Below are 18871 nucleotides of genomic sequence, written 5' to 3' on the forward strand. Positions count from 1 at the left end.
ATTTAATGGGGTTTGAACTTTATTTTTACTATCATTTTATTAACTGTTAAGAACTTATTTTTAAGATTCTTTCTAAATCTATAATTTATGTAAATTTACGTGTTTGAGATGAAGACTATTTTATCATTATAAATTGTATGTTCTTAAAGTGTAGGGAAATGGTAACAGTTATTCTGAAATAAGCCCAAAGAAATTAATCATCCATTATAATGTAGTATTTTTTCTAAAAGGAGAAAGCAGATTTTTTTAATATAGCAAATACATTAAGAATGGTAAAACTTAATGTGAAAGATAAGTAAGAATAATGTTTTTTTTTCCCCCTTTTCTGTATTTGTATGAAAAAAGAACACAGTACTTCACATTAAGCTGTTTTGAGTTTTCTGTTTCTTCTCAGGCTACCTTGTTTAATAACCAAGTATGCTATCAGTAACAACATACATAGCACTCTTTGGAAGTGATTCCTGCTGGGGTTGTTTTTTAGGTTCTGTTTACAGTTTTTATTCCTAAAGCAGAAGTATGGAGGGATTGAAAGATGGTGAAAAGATAAAATTGAGGGAGGTTATGGTTGTGCTGAGATCCTGAATCGCTTCTGTTTGCAGTGTGCTCCTCTTGCAGAGGAACAAAGTCAGTGTCTAAGGTGATGTTTCCATCACCTTTCCAGTCATTCCTTTCCTGAGTCATTCTGGTTTGTTACTGTAACAGATATCTTATTTTTAAAGATAACGATTATTATTGGAGCATGAATGGTGTTTATATTGCTGTTCTTTTCTTATTTCTTTTCTGCTTCCTAAGTATTTAGAGAAAATGGAAGTGCATTCTAGTTTTATATACTGTTTATTTGATTACAGGAAGGAATTAAAAGAAGGGGTTATCTTGCTGTTATGTTTTAATTGTTTGTACCAAGTCCAAAGCAGTTTTTGCAGCTTTCTTTTTCCTATTATTGCATTCCTCCTGAAATGTTCTCCTCTCACTTCACTTTGATGTTTGCAGTTTAAGCCATGCAATCTCATTTAGATAAAACGTCATTTAAAAACATATTCACTCTAAAATTTTACATGTGTGTTGATAAATTACTGTTTTCCCAAAAAATGAAAAAGTCTTCTTCCAGAATTGATCCATTCAGTGTCTACATTAATATCTTCGATCACTTTCCTAGAATAGTCATCAAAAAGCCTTAAGATTTATAAAGACTTTTTTCCAGCAAATCAACGTTAGCCATGCAATATTTATTATTCTTGTCGTATAGTGTTTTCTTACTAAAATAATGAAGGTTAATGTCAACCAGAAGTCAGCACTATTTTCTTTGCCAGGTTGAGCATTCATCCTATGCTAGAATTCATCATGGTTTTTAAGAAGCTTTTTGTTTGCTTGGTTTTTTGTTTTAGATTATTGGGCTGGATATGCTTACTATCTCAAATATTAGGAATATTTTCTTTAGTTGTCTTGTTAAATGGAGTGAAGCAGGAAATACAGTAATCTAGACTCAGGATTTCTATTAGATTTCAGAGAATAATAAAATATTCTAGATTAGAAGGAACCTCTGAAGGTTGTCTAGTTCCAGACTCTATTCCAAGGGACTTGTCCAGTCCACCCTCATGGTAATAAATGAATAAATTAAAACAAAAATCCAATTTCCCCAATTCCAACTTGTGTTTGCTGTCTCTTTTCCCTGTCCCTTGTCCCATTGCAGTGCACCTCCAAGAAGGGTCTGGCTCTGTCTTTTCTGTGTCCTCAGGCAGGCTGTTGTAGACAGCAGTAAGGTCTCCCCTTCCCCTTCTCTTCTCCAGACTGAAAAAGGCCAGCTGTCTCAGCCTCTCTTGGTATGTCGTGTGCTTCTTGGTATGTCTAGTTCTTTTACTAGCTTGGCGACTGTCTGCTAGACTTGCTTTTTAAGACATCTCTTAGAAATTCATGAAAGCAATTTTGTGAAGTGTTTTTTTTTTTTAGTTTGGGATATGTATATCCTTACAAGTTTGCTAGGAGAAACAATAAAATATTAAACATTAATCTTAAATACATTGACATTATTTTATGCAGATGGTGACTGTTAATTTACATTCATTAGGTTAATTTAAAATCAGATCAGGAAGTATTTTTTTGTCTCTGGTACCCTTTAGTAATGCTGACACGTGTTTTCAGTGAAGAAGATGGTGGTGGTGTGAGTGGTGGGGTACTCTGACAGCAGCTTTAATGACTGTCAGTATAAAATGAAGAGTTTTCTTCCATCTTTCTCAAAATCATTTGCTGTTTTTAAGATACAATACCTTTTGTTAAGTAAGCCTCTGGAAATGCTGTGTCTGGGGTTTTTGACTTGTAACTAATTCAGTCATCTGCTGAAATTGAAGGTTTACAAAAATATTACTTTAAGGCAAAGACTAAACATGAGAATTAGAACCTAATTTGGGGAAAAATCTCCACAAAATTATTTTGTGTGATTTATGAAGAAATATCTTCTCAATCTGAACTGCAATGTACAGTACACAATTTTAAAGCACATAGTAATAAAATTTTTAAAAAGCAAAAAACCCAGTAGAGTAATTTATTCACATTGTGGCATACATTGAGGGCCTGCCTATGGGGAATTCCTAGGGAGAAGTCCCCACCTTACTGAAAAAAAACCAGCAGTATGACCTTAGATAACTTTCAGATTTTTTTATCCCATATTTTTAAAAGGTAGTAATTTGTATCTTGAGTCATGAGCATAAATTTAATTGTATCAAAGAACATGCATATATTTTTCAGTTAGGTTATTTTTACAAAACGTATAGATGTACTACAGCACCAGGTGATAACTGATTGTCATAGACAACCGGACATCTGGTGTTAATGCCGTTGTCTCGGTTTATGAAATAGTGATCAGTTATTTTACAGGTAGATGACAAGGAAAGGAAAAAAGTGCAATCTTCATAAAAATATAAAGAAATACATACTATATTGTAATTTGCAGGGATTTTTGTAACTTAAAGATAGTGACTGTAATAAGTACAAACTGAAAGAAATGGTGATTTTTGTACACGATATTTCCCAAGAATAAATGTAAAGTACTTAAATGCTGTTTGTCCTCTGTTAAATAAAGTAATACTATTGGAAAAAATCCCTGAATAAGTGTAGGAAGTTGTTTAGGAGACTATGGGGGGAAAGAACGTACTCTTTAACTATATTATTGAGCTAATTACAGAACAGTATTTCTTTATGTACATAAAAGGCAAACATGACACAGAGAGATAAATAGTTCTAGATCTAGTTAAGTGGTTTATATTAGAGTAATATTAAAGTTCAGTGGCAAAATGCATATTTCTAAAACTATTTTAGGTATTTTTCACAGTTCCAGTTATTTACTAACACGTACATAACATAAATGATCAGTAAAACAGAGTCTTTAAGTTGTCTGACAGTTTCTTGGATGCTCTTTTATTCAGTCATTTGGCCAAATCACTGTTACATCAGAGTGATGCTTTAGACTTTGTGTGTGGTTTGAATGATACGATCTTTAGCTGATCAAGGCTATTGTAATTCAGGAATTGTACTGAACTGATCCCTTCAGAACACTAGCGCATGTTTTCTGGGCTTGAAAATGAGACAAGTTGCAGATGTGTGTTTTATATGCTCAGCAAATGAAGTCTTTGAAGACTATACAATACATAATTCACATAATGCAAAAGCATTTAGAAATCTGCTGGTCGAATCATCATAGTTGTGGCTTTGAGAGAGTATCCCGAGCCTTTCCAGTAGTACCACTTGATACCGTTGAACTTGTTGTTGTTCTGTCGTAATGGGTAATACATTCCATTGAGGTTAGAAGGACCACATGCATCAAACCACCATCCTGCAAGACAGAAAACGAAGACATCAGCAGAGGTAATTTTCAAAATAGTATATAAGGGCACTTATCTCCTGAAATGAGAAAGAATCTAAACCCAGTTCTTCATTCTTATGATTTGGAAGTGTCAGTATAAAATACTGGCCTCAACCTCAGAAAACAAATATATTTATGTATTAACTACATATTCTTGAAGCTTATGTAATAATACAGTGTAGTTTAAAATTGAGAAGGGAAGGTGTTCAATCAAACTTAATTTATTATTGATATCAAACATTATTGTTGACAGTCTGAGAGCAGAACTCGACATGAACTACAATGATATTTTGAGTCGTCTTTGGTTTTTGTCTGCCCTTTGGTAAATTCCTGTTCTTCCAGATCTGAACTGCTTTCTTAATTCTTTTTAGAGGATTCAGTTATCTGTTTCAGTTCTCTGTGCAGATCAGTTCAAAACCTCTGTGCTGAAACTTGGTGAGAAGGAAAAGGAGAGAAAAGCTGCCCAAACTTATTTTGTATCTTTATGGTCCTGACCTGTTAGTAAGTCATAAGGAAAATTTATTTTTATTAATAAGATAATATTTTTATACTTCTATTATGATGGTGATAATGTGTGTGTTCTGTTTTGCAGGGCAGTAATCCAATTATCCTTTTGGATAAACTGAAGCTGTCTTTTGTCTTGTAACTTGTGCTATAGGGAAACGAACCATTGCTTAAGAGATAACAGGAAGAGAAGTCAAACTCACAAAGCAGTTGTTTACATTTCAGAATGTGCAATTCTAGACTGACAAATTATAGAATGACTTGTGTAGTTCAAGGTAAAAATACCACCTAAAACTCCACTAGTGAATAATCATTAGAAAAACGTAGCTATCTCATATGTGGTGTATCTTTGCCATTTCATAATTATATTAAAATATTAATTAAATACTTGTACCCTTCTGTGGCATGTACAGTATGCAGTAGCTTTTGGGGGTTTTCTGCTCCCCTGGATAGTTAGGGAAAGGGTTTGTGCCTAAAGAATCAGAAGCCATTTCACTGACTAACTGAATCTCTAAAACAGATTTTTTGGGGGGAGTTAAGTGTTTTGATCTCAGAATGTTATCTCTTTCCTTGAAGAAGAATCTGCTGTCTCCCTGATCAGTTCCACAATTACAGATTTCCTTGTACCCCAACTTTAGAGACTTTTTCCCCTCCAGTTTTAACTTCTCTTGTTTTACTTTAACGTTTGTCAAATTATAAAATATTTCATTTGGAGTCATCAAACTAGTGTTTCTATCTGTGAGTTTTGGACTTCTTCAATAGTCAAAGTTTACTAAGTCAAAATTATCACTATTTATCTTGTAGACAATTTTAGTGCCAATAAAAATAGGAAGACCAAGAAACAAAAAACCGTTCCTACCTCCTGTTAGCATTTGTGAACATTTGCAAATACATTTGTCATTGTCTGCATCCTTTGTGCTAAAATCATTTCCTGGTTGGCTGATACTACTTATTTTGCCCGCTGTCCCAGTAAGTCCTTTAAGGTAGATCCTGTAGAAGTGAGGAGTGGAAAAACAATTATTACGTGAAAGTTAATGGTAGTTGATCTGCAAAATAATTGTAGAATAGTTTGCAGTAAATATCCTGTTCAAATTGTTGAGTTCTCTTCTGGCCAATGTACTGTAAGCTATTTTGCAGCATAATGTTTTCATATGAGCAGAAATGGCCAGCACAATATTCTAATGAACAGCCTCCACATTTGTAAAGATGACTGTTTTGTTCGTGTCATGATAGAAGAAAATAAGAGCAGGTAGATCATAACTCCTGGAATTTTTCATATAGATCATGCATTTCTTAATACTGTAAGTACACTGTATGCCATTATTTTTTTAATCAAGTTCAAAAGTTTAAACCAAGACTTTTTTGATTCCTGTTTTGCTGTTAGCACAGCATGGTAATGTAGCATTACAACTTAGCATCTGTGAGAGATAATAGCATTACCTGCACTAATTACCAACTAGTAACTCATATTTTAAGAGTTTCTTAATATTTCCCTTTTCCCTTTCCTAATTACTCTTCCTTTTCACATCCTTCATAGATTTATTACTGTTAAGTCATCACAGGTATTTAAGTTTGCTTCAATTCCCTGGCAAGGTAAGCTTTCAGTGAGGCTGCTACTGTTTGGATGCAGATGCGGTCTCAGCAGGGAGAGATACAGGGCACCAACTGAGAAGGCGATTACACAGCTATTACTGTGTTACCTTGAATTGAAAGGACTTGAACCGTTTGCTCCCACAGTGTCTCTTTGGTGATTGCATTTCTGTAGCGAATAGCTCATCCTTCTCAGAGGTATTCTATTTGTTTAAAGAGGAGATCTGACTCTGAGAATTAACTTGTCCCTGAATCAGTCTTCATCTTGCATGTAATTCTCTTCTTATGATAGAAGTAGTCTTTGGTAGTTTAACAGATTATTTTAACCAATTTTATATTCCCTATTTGAAAATATTTGAATTTGAATATATTAAAAATGAATTAATTTTTATTCATTTAGCTTTCAAAATATCAGCTCATTACAGATTTTCTCAAAAATCTCTTTTAAAAAGTTAAATATTCTGTTTATTCTTAAGGTGTGTTCAAAATTATGTAAGCCCATTTCTAATATAAATGGTACTAAAAGTTCCAAGTGTGATGTACAAGCCTATTTTCAATATCATTTGAAGTCTAATGTAAGCAGAGTATTATTCATTTATTATTTGTTTTTTAAAAGTACAGCTTAGTATAACAGAAGATGAGAGGCAGTAGATGTAAATTGAAATGAGAGGTTCTGACTGGATATCAGGAAAGCCTTTTTCACCATGAGGACAGACAAGCAGTGGAATAGGTTGGGCAGTCTCCACCTTTGGAGGCTGTCAAGACCCAAATGGATAAAACCCTGAGCAATCTGGTCTGACCTCATAGCTTGGAGATCAGGAAGTCTGACTCAAACAAAGTCCACTCTGATCTCAATTTTTCTATGAATCTATGAAATTTCAGTTTTATGGCCCAACTCATAATCTTTCCAGCATTCAGAATGTATTAATGCTTTTAATGTAAAGGAAGATGCTCTTAATTGAATATTTTCTTTGTTTTTTTCTTTTTCATTATGTTAAATATATTCTTTAAACCACTGCATTTTACAATGCATTCCATGTTTGGTTGCATATTAAAATAAAGTATCTATTTACAGACAACCAACTTAGTTTTCAGTAATTATTTTTTAATATTGTAAATGGACAAGGGTAACGACCCATTTTGCAAAGGTTGCCTTTATAAGTATTTTAAAACATTACTTTTAAAAAATCTCTGCTGTAGGTTCGGACTGTTTCCAGATGAAAAAATATTTGCTTTGGAGTTGAGACAACTGTATACTACTAAGGCATTCAGATCTAACATTGTGAGGGGGGGAGATGCCCATAGTTTTGAATTGCTTTGCATATAAGACTTGAGTTGAAATAACAGCATCAGTTCTCTCTGGTGTCAGATTGACTTTGTTTACAACAAATAGCTGCTAGAAATCTTGGAGAAATTCATCTAAATTTAGACATTTTTTCTGTCCAGTCACCTAAATCTCCATGAATCTGTAAGATTCTTATAAAGAAACATTTCATGGACCATGTAGTAGGAAAGCATCTGTTACACTGTAGAGTCTCTAGTTTCTTCTGTAACCAATCAAACAATATCTACTGCATTTACAGAAAGCTTGGAGAATGAAGTATGAACTGCGCATATATTCCAGCCGTGACTGATACTATTCCAAAATGTGTAATACTATGATACGATTTAAAATGTGTAATACTATGATAATATTTATTTTTATACAAAGTATTTAAAATGTATATTATTTCTTATTTTAACCAAATATGTAAGAAGAAATTCTGAAGATTTACATTTTACAGAATAATGGGAGAATAAGTAATAGGTCCATTAACATATGGTGTTTAAATTGACAGTTTGTTGGGGGGTGAGAGTGGACATTTGCTATTAATTAGCTTCATTTTCACAGGTAGGAGAGTTATTCTTTGAGAATCCAAGCCAGTGGGTCATGGAAGGAGGAGGGAGTGTTACGTCAGTGTGCTCTTCACAACAGAACAGCTCCTAGTAGCCACTGACTTAAGTGGAACATCTCCTTGCAGTATTATTCATCTTAGTCATCCATCTTCCAGAAATGCATTTATTGCAGGGAATCAGGATTTGATAGCAACTACAGACAGGTTCCTATTGCCCTGAAGACTGTGCGCTGCCATCTTGTATCCTATTTGTATCCATATTACCACTTGTATCCTATCTAATACCATACCATCTCTTCATCTTTTTGTGCTTCTAGTGTGCACTAGTGAAATACACATTCTCTCCCTTGGAAAAAAGCTGATTGTTTTAGGCAATAGGTGAAAAATGGAGAAAACAATTTTCTGAGTGAACTGAAAAATCGTCATAATTTATATGAAATAAGGTCATGCATCTATACAGTCTAGAATGATTATTATCAGATTTCTTTATTCAAATCTGATTTTTCTGCTTACCTGTATTTTAGTTCTTCACTTGCTAGAGAGAAGTGGTCATACAATGCATATGCCTCATTTCCTTCCCAGTCTTTCAGGTGTATTTTAAGAACATAACGCTTCTGATTAGTCAGTTGAGAAACAAACTCATTTCCCAGCCAGTACTCACCAGCAGGATCACCAAATCCCTGTAATTCAAGTTGTATATTTAAATAGCTTTGTTTTGTTTTTGATTTGAGTTTGAAATTATCACTTTATCAGTTTTTAAGTTTAATAGTTTTCAGTCTATCAACTAAGAATTTTACTGTGTGAGGATTATAAATCTGTAATATTTCAAAAAGTTAATTTCAGCAGACAAACTAGGGAATCTGAAATGGTGAATCAATATTACTTAGTAGATTTGGAGCAGTTTCTACTGTTGCCACTAGAAACGCAAATATAAATAACTCAAAAAATGTGGACATATCATGGAACAGTCAATTAAAGAAAAGTGAGGTTTCTCTTTAAAAACAAACATCACAGTTGCAAGTCTGCTTAGGCAAACAATTTATAGTACTATGACATTTTCTAAATGAACATCTAAGGACAAAGACAACTTTTAAAACTTACATTCTAAGGATGCTATTAATTTATTATATTATATTACAGATAATAATAACTAATATTAAGGCTTCATAAAACATTGTTTACCATCTTGTACTCTTTCCATGTCCGGTGAAAGTCCACACTGCCATCTTCACGTCTCTGAATAACTGTCCAACCTCCTCCACCAGTTTCCATGTCACAGTAGGCCTACCAGAGTAAGCATGTAACAGCATAAGTGCATGCAGTCATGGGAAAACAAAAATACAAAGTACGTACTTTGCATAATTCTATAAAGTGGCAAATTTTAAAGCATACAAATGCAAAAGATGTATTAACCTAAAAATGCTGGTTTTCACAGCTTTCATACAAATCAGTTGTGGTTGTCCACAAATAAATGTGATTCCTCAGTATATATCACACTTAACAGCATACAAATGATGCCTTAAAAATGGCTAATAGTTGGTGTTAAGAGAAGAAAAAAATTAATGTGGCTTCTGATTTTATACTTCCCTCTTGCACTGATACTTTTGTGAGTTTCCTGATGAAATATTTCTCCTAAAAGATGTTTTCACTACTTCTTCTTGTTTGTGAGAGATCCATTCAGATTTCCCATGGCTTGTCAGAGTATACATATGGTTAAATTCAGACAGTGAGCAAACTGAAATATGTTTTTATTTCCACTGTCATTGTTCAATGCCTTTGCAAATGTTCTGACCCCAGAGTTAAATCTAAGCGTAAAACAATTATTATCTTGAAGTCATTTTATTATACAGACTGCAACGAGTATTTTATATTCTAGAACAAAAAAGTAACAATTATAAGGTGTTTCCAAATATTCATAAATTGTCTTTGATTTTACCAACTTATTGCTAAACATTTGAAAGAATTGACATATAATAAGCAGTTCATTGAACTCAGTTTTAGAATACCCAATAAATGCATCCCTGGCACAGTAAAATTCAAGTTTATAGGTGATTTGTTCAGTCAATCTCCTTCTCAATTAAAATAGAAAGTGACTGAATTAAATAGAATTCTGTTGTATGTTCACTGCAGTGTCAGAGATAAAAGGTATTACTGAAGGTGCCAACTGGAGACATGCTGATGGAAAAAAGTCTTTTGAAAATTTAGAGAGAATTTTGGAGAAATAGGGAATAAAATAACAAGAAAATCTTGTGAATATTTAGGATCATTTTCCTTGGGAAAGGATTTTTAAATTGTTGCATCTAAGTCCGCTTTTCTGAAACTAGCAGAACTTAAAAGTAGATGTGTGAAGTCAGTGGAACTAAGCTGGTGTAAAATAATATAATGAAAGTCAAACTGAAATCAGTATCTATTTAAATTGCATGTTAGTACTGATACTAACTTCAAGAAAAATCATAAATTTCTTGTACAAGTATTCCTGTTTGGAGAGTTCACAGTTAATGCTCTAGGCTCTCATATGTGGGATTTATTTTTTTTTTACCACTTTCTGCCAAGATACTGAAGTTCTGAGTCCTCTTCATAATTATTTTACACCTTCGAAAAGTTTTTAAATTATAGTTTGAGTATTAAACTACATTAACTTCTAATCTGTATTCTAGATCTTTCATCAATTAAGTGAAATTGCATCTTCCCATTTACAGTAGTGGAGCCAGGATTTGGCTTCTTACACTTTGATAGGATATTTCATCTGTACAAATTAATTAAAAAAACCATCACCTAGACCTGACCATTTCATTATGAATTTGGATGCTTTCTTCTTTGTTTAAAAAAACTCTCAGTGGTCTTCCTTCTTACCTAACTTATTACTACTGCTTGTCACAATGTGCCTACAAATGCCCCAAATCATGACTGAATGACCCTGAAGCTGTCTTTTTCATGCTCTTCTATAGCAGACTGTCTTACCAGTGTTAGCAGATTTGAGTTCTTTGAACTGTTAGACATCCTGGAAATTCATTTTAAAAGTATGACTTCAGAGAAGCCAGAGTTTCCTTCTGTCCTGTGGCAGTGTTTCGTGTGTCATCTTAGGATGTAAAGTGTGCTCCTTACCAAGTTTTCAATATAGTTGGCTCTTTTAGGGTATGCATGTATTTCTGCATATGTGTATTGTACATATGTTACACACACACATATTTATATAAATCAAACAGGGTATTTACAGTGCAAGCAGAGGCATATATACTGTTCAAAGCCATCAGACTTTTGAAGGGAAAGAAAGCCCTTAGACCTGCAAATATTAAACATATTAGTGTTTCAATAGTTTGTAACACATTGGAAATCCAAACCAGATACTGTATTTTAAGATTGTATCAAGACTCTTTGTTCAACATCAGAGAATTTTGAGACATTAGCTGGAGATTTTTAGGAAAGATAAAAGAAATAAGGAAAAAGTTGAATTAGGGTTTACTTGTTAAAGAATGTCATGTGAATGGAATTTAACTGAGATGATTGGTTTTAGAAAGCTAACTCATGTGATGCGTAATGCATATGTGAAGAGTAATTTCCACAGGATGCTCTGAAGAGGGATACTAGGGATGGGCTAAAGCAGATGCCAACACTTTCATTAAGCATCACTACAAGTTAAAATGCTGATGTAACAGTGATCGAATATCTGTGTGGAGAAGGCTGTAGAGAAGGTTGTTGACTCTGAAGCTTCGCCCCACTGAAAGGACAGTATAAGCAGCCAGACTGAGAATAGAACTGTTTTACACTTCTCTGAAACATACAGTTTTTAACTCCTTACAGAGGGAGGCCAGGTGTTAATTTACATGAGCCACTGGTCCAGTCTGATATTGCTATTGTAGATGTTAATTTGTGGGTTTGAATGTTATATGCGATTTCCTCGATGACTTTAATCTAAACTTCAGTTGAGCTTGAATTATCATTTTGAAGATATAAATGCCTTAAAATAGCACTTCATTTAGATCTAATGAAATTAAAATATTCAAACAGTGAATGACTGTGAATGTCTTTCATAAAATATTGCAGTTATGGCCAGTATCCATTTTGTATGTGAATGGTAAGACAACTAGCTTTTATAGACACTATAGACTCTTTGGGATAAATGCTGGGGTACTGCAAATTTGCTCCCAAAGAAGCAATTTACTAGGAACTGAAACACATAATAAGAAATTGAAGAAGTCCATAAAAATCTTGTGCAAATTTTTCTTACCAGTAATGATTTTATAAAGTTTATGTAAATTTGGGAGTATAATTTTTCCACACCAAAAAATTTCATGTCAGTCATCTGTAAGTGCTTCTAAAAGATGCCAGTTTTATAGTCTTGGAAAGGGAAAACCTTTTCTTCCTTGGGTGGAATGTGTGACACAGGCAAAGGTAATGTACTGGTTACATCATCTTCTAGTGTCATAGTAACTGTTTTAAAAGATGAGAAGATTATTGCTGTTTGAGATTTCAGTGTGTGGTTTCTAACTGCTGTACTTCATGGTTGCACACTTGCTCCCTTGAACTAGCTAAAAAGCAAAAATTCTTTTTACCACCTATTAAGTAAACATCATACAGTGAGATTTTTTGATTTTGATGATTTGTTTGACTGGCAATCCAGAATCCTGTCTTTCAAGCCCTCACAAAGGCAGCTTTGCTCATGAAATCATTCCTTTACTTTCAAGGTCATTTCCCTAGAAATCAATTCTCTGACTAAATAAGATGAAAATACTTACTGTAAAACTAGGAACTTCAGATTTACATACACACATGATTTTTAATTTGGGAAAAAAATAAAGTCAATGAAGAAAAATGGCAGTAAAGATTACAGAAAGAAAATTAATAAGTTGATCTATATTACTTTTTACTAAAAATATTTAAGTGAATTATGTATATTCCCAAGTAATTTTAAGGGTGGAGATAGGCTATTCAGTAAAATGAAGATTAAGGAAAGGATTTGCTTAGTTTAAAATAAACACAATAACTTGCTGTGTCAGTCTGCAGAGGGAATAATTTCTTCATGATGTATGTGAAAGATGAGGGGAGAGGAAGCATTTATCTGGACTATAATTTCTTTTTTAAAAAAATCTTCATTCCCCGGTAAAATGATATGCATATGAGGCTTTCTCTAACACTCATTACTAGAACAGAACTCTTCTGGCCTTTCACCCTAGCCTAGGTTTTATATTCAAAAGGAAGAAATGTAACATTTCATAAAACTAGTAAAAATAGATACCAGGATTAGGCAGGCAGCAGGAGTCTTCGAACAGGTGCCAAAAAGAGTAAAGAGATTAGCCTCTCAAATTACAACAAATTGGCAGGGGGAATACTTATCTAGTGAACTGCTTCACTACTTACAGTTTTAGCAGCTGCAGCACTATGAGAGCTAGGGTCAGATGTTTATATTTTTCACCTTCAGCTAAAGGTGGTGGTAAATAGCTCTTTTTCAAACTGGCAACCTGTCACTGGTGCCCAAGGGATCAATATTGGGCCGAATGCTGTTTAGTATCTTCATAAGTGATCGGGATGATGGCATCAAGTGTATCCTGATGAAGTTTGCTGATGATACCAAACTGAGTGGGGAAGTGGACACTTTGGAAGAGAGAGCCACCCTGCAGGAAGACCTGGATAGGCTGGAAGAGTGGGCTAACAAGAACCTTATGAAATTCAACAAGGTCAAGTGTAAGGTCTTGCACCTGGGAAAACATAATCCAGGAGTGCAGCACAGACTGGGATCTACTGGGCTGTGAAGCAGCTCTGTGGAAAGGGACCTGGGGGTCCTGGTTCACAACAAGCTCAATATGAGTGAACAGTGTGCTGCTGCAGCAACAGAGAAACCAACAGGATGCTGGGTTGTGCCAACAAGGGCATCACCAGCAGAGATAAAGAAGTTATTATCCCACTCTACTCAGCACTTGTCAGGCCACACCTGGAATACTGTGTTCAGTTTTGGTCCCTGCTATACAAAAAAGATGTGGACAGACTGGAGAGGGTCCAGAGGAGGGCCACAAAGATGGTCATAGGACTGGGGAGCCTGCCATATGAGGAAAGGCTGAGAGAATTGGGTTTGTTCAGCCTTGAGAAGAGAAGGCTTAGGGGAGACCTCATCACTATGGTCCAGTATTTAAAGGGTGGCTACAAAGAAGATGGAGACTCCCTTTTTACAAGGAGTCACATGGAAAAGATGAGGGGTAACAGGTACAACTTACTCCTGGGGAGATTCTGATTGGACACAAGAGAAAAAATTTTCACAGTGAGAACAATCAGCCACTGGATTAATCTCCCCAGGGAAGTGGTGGATTCCCCACCACTGGACACGTTTAAGATTCAGCTGGACAGTGTGCTGGGCCATCTTGTCTAGACCATGCTTTTGCCAAGGAAGTTGGGACCAGATGATCCTTGAGGTCCCTTCCAACCTGGTGTTCTATGATTCTAAAGATCAGTGCTGTATTTTTGAAAATGCTGTAATGTACATGAAACCACAAGTAGTCCCCTTTCCAAAGGTGACAGGCACATAAGGTGTGAGCAGTCAATTTGATATCTTCACTGTCTAGGAAGTTGACTTCCAGAGCAAGTAATTTTTCTTTTTTCTTGTACATCAGGATATTTCGGGTATAAGCGTTTTCAGACCCTATTTTCTGAATGGTAAGGCTCTGGCTGAGTTATCAGGATGAAGATCCACTACAGTTTTTATACTAAAGCAAGTGTGGTTGCCTCATCTGCAGTGTCCCTTTGCATCACTTTTGAATCATGATGCTCAATGATTTTGTATTCTGCTATCTTTAGCTCCTAGAGTTGTGACTAGATAAGAATTGTGATCTTAGTTTCCTTGTTCTGGAAAATATAACTACTCATGTGGTTTATAATATAATTTAACCTAATACCAGTTACCAGTGAAAAGACAGATGATCAGAGTTGTAAAATTCACAAAAAACCCACCATCATCTGACCTCTTACCGTATCAGAGAAGCTACACATATGCTCTTTTTTAATGCTTGGAGTTGGAAACAATTTTTGTATGTGTATTTTCGACATAAAGTCCATGGCATGGGCTCCTTTTGAAATTACTAGGTAGTTGTCTGGATGATCACGTTTTAGGAAAGTTATGCAAAACCATTTTGTTGGTAAATTCAAACTTGCCCAAATCACTTTGTGCAAGAAAGTTTTGGTTAAAAAGGCCTTGGCTTGGAACGTGTGTCAGTTCTGGGACAAAACTTCAGCTCAACAGGGGTGGAAATGGGGAAGATCTTAGCCACTGCTTCAGCCACTATTTTAAGATTTGGGATAATATGTTAATAATAGTTGTGGTAGCAGTTGAGCTAATATTTTAGGATCATCCAAACTCAACTATTCTGCCTGGTTAAGACCAGGAGGTTAATTGGTTCAGGTGACTGCTGTAAGCATGAAACTATTGACTTTTCATGGGTTTCCCTCTGCCATTTTTTATTGTGTCAGAAGTCATTTGCTATTTTTCCTCAGTGTTTTTAAAAGGACTTAGCTTTTGTCCTCGTGCAGAACAGGAAAGCTTGAAAGCTTGAAAATATTAATGGAATGAAATAATTGTTTTCCTCCTAGGTCTTGTATGCAATTCTTTAGTTTTGGATTATGATGGGAGACAAATTAGTAAAGTGGGATCAGTTACAGATTACACAGAAGTTGTTTATAAGCCTGTTGGGAGGTCAGAAGGTGTTACAAGAGGAAAAGACAAAAACATAAACAGCAGTGCAGCACTTTTGGCAAATAAAAAAGGTCATTCTGTTTCCTGGTCTGAGTGGCCATCCACATCGTAAACAGGTGAAAATGGTGTAACGTGTTGATTATCCCTAAACCTTCCCTTCCCTTGACAACTTCTCTTATGCATTTGTATTTGTATAAAAAACCTGCATCAGATTAAAACTTTTTACTCTCTTTATTTTTTGTGTCATACAGTAAGGAAAACTTCTGTTCTCTTCTTAAGTGTCTCTTCATTCTATCTGAAGTGGGCAGAATAAGATTAAAATTCTTTAATATTATTAAATTAATTACTAATTTAATTATTACATTTTAACTACTTTTTTTAACCTAGTCAATTACCAAAATGGGTATTTTTAAATGGTTTAAGCCTCCATGTTAAAATGTAAAGCATTTAATATTTTATAGTCTAGGAAATTTGTGATTGTATTTTTATTTCAGGGATAGAATATTTTGGTAGGTTTTAATTTTGTAGAAATGTGTGTTACTTTGGCTTCTCAGATCAGATAAATTGCCTAAACACTTATGGCTTTGAAAATGCAGTGTTAACGTTTATGACAAGTTTTCATTCTGTAATATGGCATGCACTTGTGTCTGCTTTTAGAAAATATGCATGGTCTCTATATTATATTTGATAGTAAAATTAAAACCAAAGGTAAAAGATTCAAGGAATGTAACCCTTCCTGAGAAGTATAACAGACTGCTGCAATCTATTACTTTAGAGATGCAGTAGCTTGCATCTCCTCTAGCATTTAAAATTGTGATTGTAGATATCTATGCTATTTAAATACCATTCTGTTTCATGTGCAATAAAACACTTTATTGCATCTTATGTAACTCATTTTCTTGTGAAACAGATGTGTTGAATATAGACAAGACTATTTCAGAGGAAAACCAGCCTCTCTTTTTTTTTTTCCAAGAGAAGCAAACTGCAGATATCATAATTTCTCTAGATGATATCTGCAAACATTGCAGGTTTTATGTATTGTATTTTATAGATCTTACCCAAACAAATTGCTTATTTCCTTTAGTTGAGAGCTTTGTAAGGGTAAAGATCAAGGGCTATAGAAAGTTCTAGCACTTCAAAGACTATAGTCACTGGTGAACTTAATTTCTAAACCTTTGCTATCAAAACTTGGGAAAAAAAATGCTTTCTGTCAGAGTTTTACCAGTTGCTTTTCCACATCAGCCCTCATTTTTCTCTGCTTTTTTACATTTTCTGTTAGTTTTTTTTCCCCAAGTATTTCTGATATAATAAAGTAAAGCCTGAAGAATTGCATAAAATACTTCCTTTTTTGTAAGAAAATGTCTTCAATATGAAACTATAAAATAAAAGCATTAGAAAATTATTTAGTGTTTGTCTAAGAAATATATTAAGCATTTTTTGATATTCAGATGTCCCTTTGCCTCCTCAGCCTGCTCTGTCTGGAAGATTCGAAACAAATGTTCATCATTTGAGCCACACTGCTCAGAATGCTCACTGAAGTTTTTGGTTCTTTATCCTCACAATCCACCTGGGACTTTTCTCCCTTTCAGCTTTTATTGATTGTTTCAGCTGAATTATACTATCTGAAGCTTTATAATTTTGTTTATTTCAGTAGATGGAGCATCTCTGTCAGGCATTTAGTGTTTCATCTACTGAGTGCCATTTTTAGCTTCAGGTCTCTTCTATAGAGGTATGGTGTATTGTGTTTACTTAAATTGACATTGAAGTGCATTTCAGTTAAACACATAGGGGGAAAAAAATAGCCATTGAGGAATTTAAACTGATCTAGTGAAACTGCTGCAAACTCTCACCTTTTATTTAAATCAGAACAGTATTTTCCTGGAAAGTCCTGTTAGCCAGTGTCAGTTGTGCTGATCTAATTGCTAATCTAATTGTTACACAAATGCCCTTAAAACTCTGCATAACAAGTAACTGGAACCTGTACAGGAGTCCAGTACTAGTAGATTGCATACATGAATACACATCCATGACTGCTCTTCCATGCCCCTGATTTTACCTCCTTTGGCCACCTGGAAGGGACTTGAGTAGATGAAGGAACTAAGAACTTAAGAGGGGACAGGAGACGGCTGATCATGCAGAGCAATTGTGTTGGAGTTAGAGGTTTTATAAAGACATTACAGTACTATATTGCTTTAATTATGTGGAAACAAAGAATGAAATTCTGGCATGCTGAACTGAATAACAAAATGCTCCTTCATTTCAACTGAGCCCAGATTTCACCTAAAGGACTTTATTCTTCCTGTGAGATACTTAGATCTATAAGTGATGAAATGCTCATAAAAAAACCACAGTAAATAATAAACTTCACTATTAACTAGCCTTTAAAATAGCATATTTACCAGATCAAATAGCTTTTTAAAACACAGTATGCCTAGGTAGCACTTTTATAGCCATCCTACCTTCTTTTCTTGTACAGTGTTTGAAACTGTTAAAGTGTAGATTCCACTTGTTGTCAGTCCAGATTTGAAAGCTTCAGCACAGTCTTTGAAGCTAATTTGCTCCTCTTTAGCTATGAAGTTGTTCTTAGCTGTTAAAAATACAATAGAAATTGAGGGCATTAAGAGGAGATGAATAAAAGTTACTAAGAAGTAATTAATGACGTAATCAGATTAAAGATTTGCAGTTCCAAAAAATATGCCTGGTCCTGAAAGAAATGACAGATCAAGGTATTAATTATGTGTGTTGATACTTTATATTATTTAGAGACATTATTCTGATAATTGCTCGATAGGTTGAAAAGTGCTCACGCTTACTACTGTGTTGAATAAGAAAACTTAGGATATAGCATCTCATTCAGTTGAACAGTTTCTGCTTCCATTCGTTGCCTTTGCTGGACTCCTATGTGCATTACAACCTCTGCATGCATTAACTATTATTACAAACACATCTAACTAGCAACTGATTATATTAATAATGACCTTTGGCCAGTACTCTAATGTTGTGAAATCTAAAGTAAGACTTATGAAATCTTTTATAATACAGGTGACTGGAATAACTACCCTTACAAAGTTTTAGCTAGTATTTTGCCCCTGTGCTGAGACAACTTTGGATGTACCAAGCTGAAGCTTGGTAGCTCAGCCCAACCCACTAAGGAAACATCCCTTCTGGAATTCATTTGTGTAAAATATACATTTTAATATGCCTAAGCCTTCTTATTTTACAGAACAATCTAAGGCTCATCTTTTTCTTCAGTTCTTTATTAACTATGGAGGTTGGAATTTCCTGGCATTTTGCCTGCTGACTGATATTTCATATTTGACCCTTTTGGATTGGTTCTGTGTATTTTCC

General features: G+C 34.5%; 2 protein-coding genes across 4 annotated transcripts in view; one reads left to right on the plus strand and one right to left on the minus strand.

The window, feature by feature from the left end:
* MCPH1 (microcephalin 1) overlaps nucleotides 1-18871 on the plus strand; it is a 134498-nt gene that overhangs the window by 52881 nt on the left and 62746 nt on the right. The window contains exon 14 of one of the 2 annotated variants that reach the window (XM_074861696.1): nucleotides 1691-2498. The exons of the other annotated variant lie outside the window; for it this stretch is intronic. Within the exon in view, the coding sequence (XP_074717797.1) occupies nucleotides 1691-1759 (69 nt within the window). The 3' untranslated portion in view covers nucleotides 1760-2498. Of the gene's footprint in view, nucleotides 1-1690; nucleotides 2499-18871 lie in introns of those variants that run through there. 2 annotated transcript variants of the gene reach the window in all.
* ANGPT2 (angiopoietin 2) overlaps nucleotides 2689-18871 on the minus strand; it is a 44923-nt gene continuing 28740 nt past the window's right edge. For both annotated transcript variants that reach the window (XM_074861698.1, XM_074861697.1), the window contains 5 exons: nucleotides 17983-18110; nucleotides 9028-9129; nucleotides 8359-8525; nucleotides 5220-5350; nucleotides 2689-3826 (listed from right to left, as the gene is read on the minus strand). In XM_074861698.1, coding sequence (XP_074717799.1) covers nucleotides 3666-3826; nucleotides 5220-5350; nucleotides 8359-8525; nucleotides 9028-9129; nucleotides 17983-18110 — 689 coding nt within the window. In that variant the 3' untranslated portion in view covers nucleotides 2689-3665. The remainder of the gene's footprint in view (nucleotides 3827-5219; nucleotides 5351-8358; nucleotides 8526-9027; nucleotides 9130-17982; nucleotides 18111-18871) is intronic.

Source organism: Strix uralensis, chromosome 3 (genome assembly GCF_047716275.1).
Source record: "Strix uralensis isolate ZFMK-TIS-50842 chromosome 3, bStrUra1, whole genome shotgun sequence".
Classification (NCBI taxonomy): Eukaryota; Metazoa; Chordata; class Aves; order Strigiformes; family Strigidae; genus Strix; species Strix uralensis.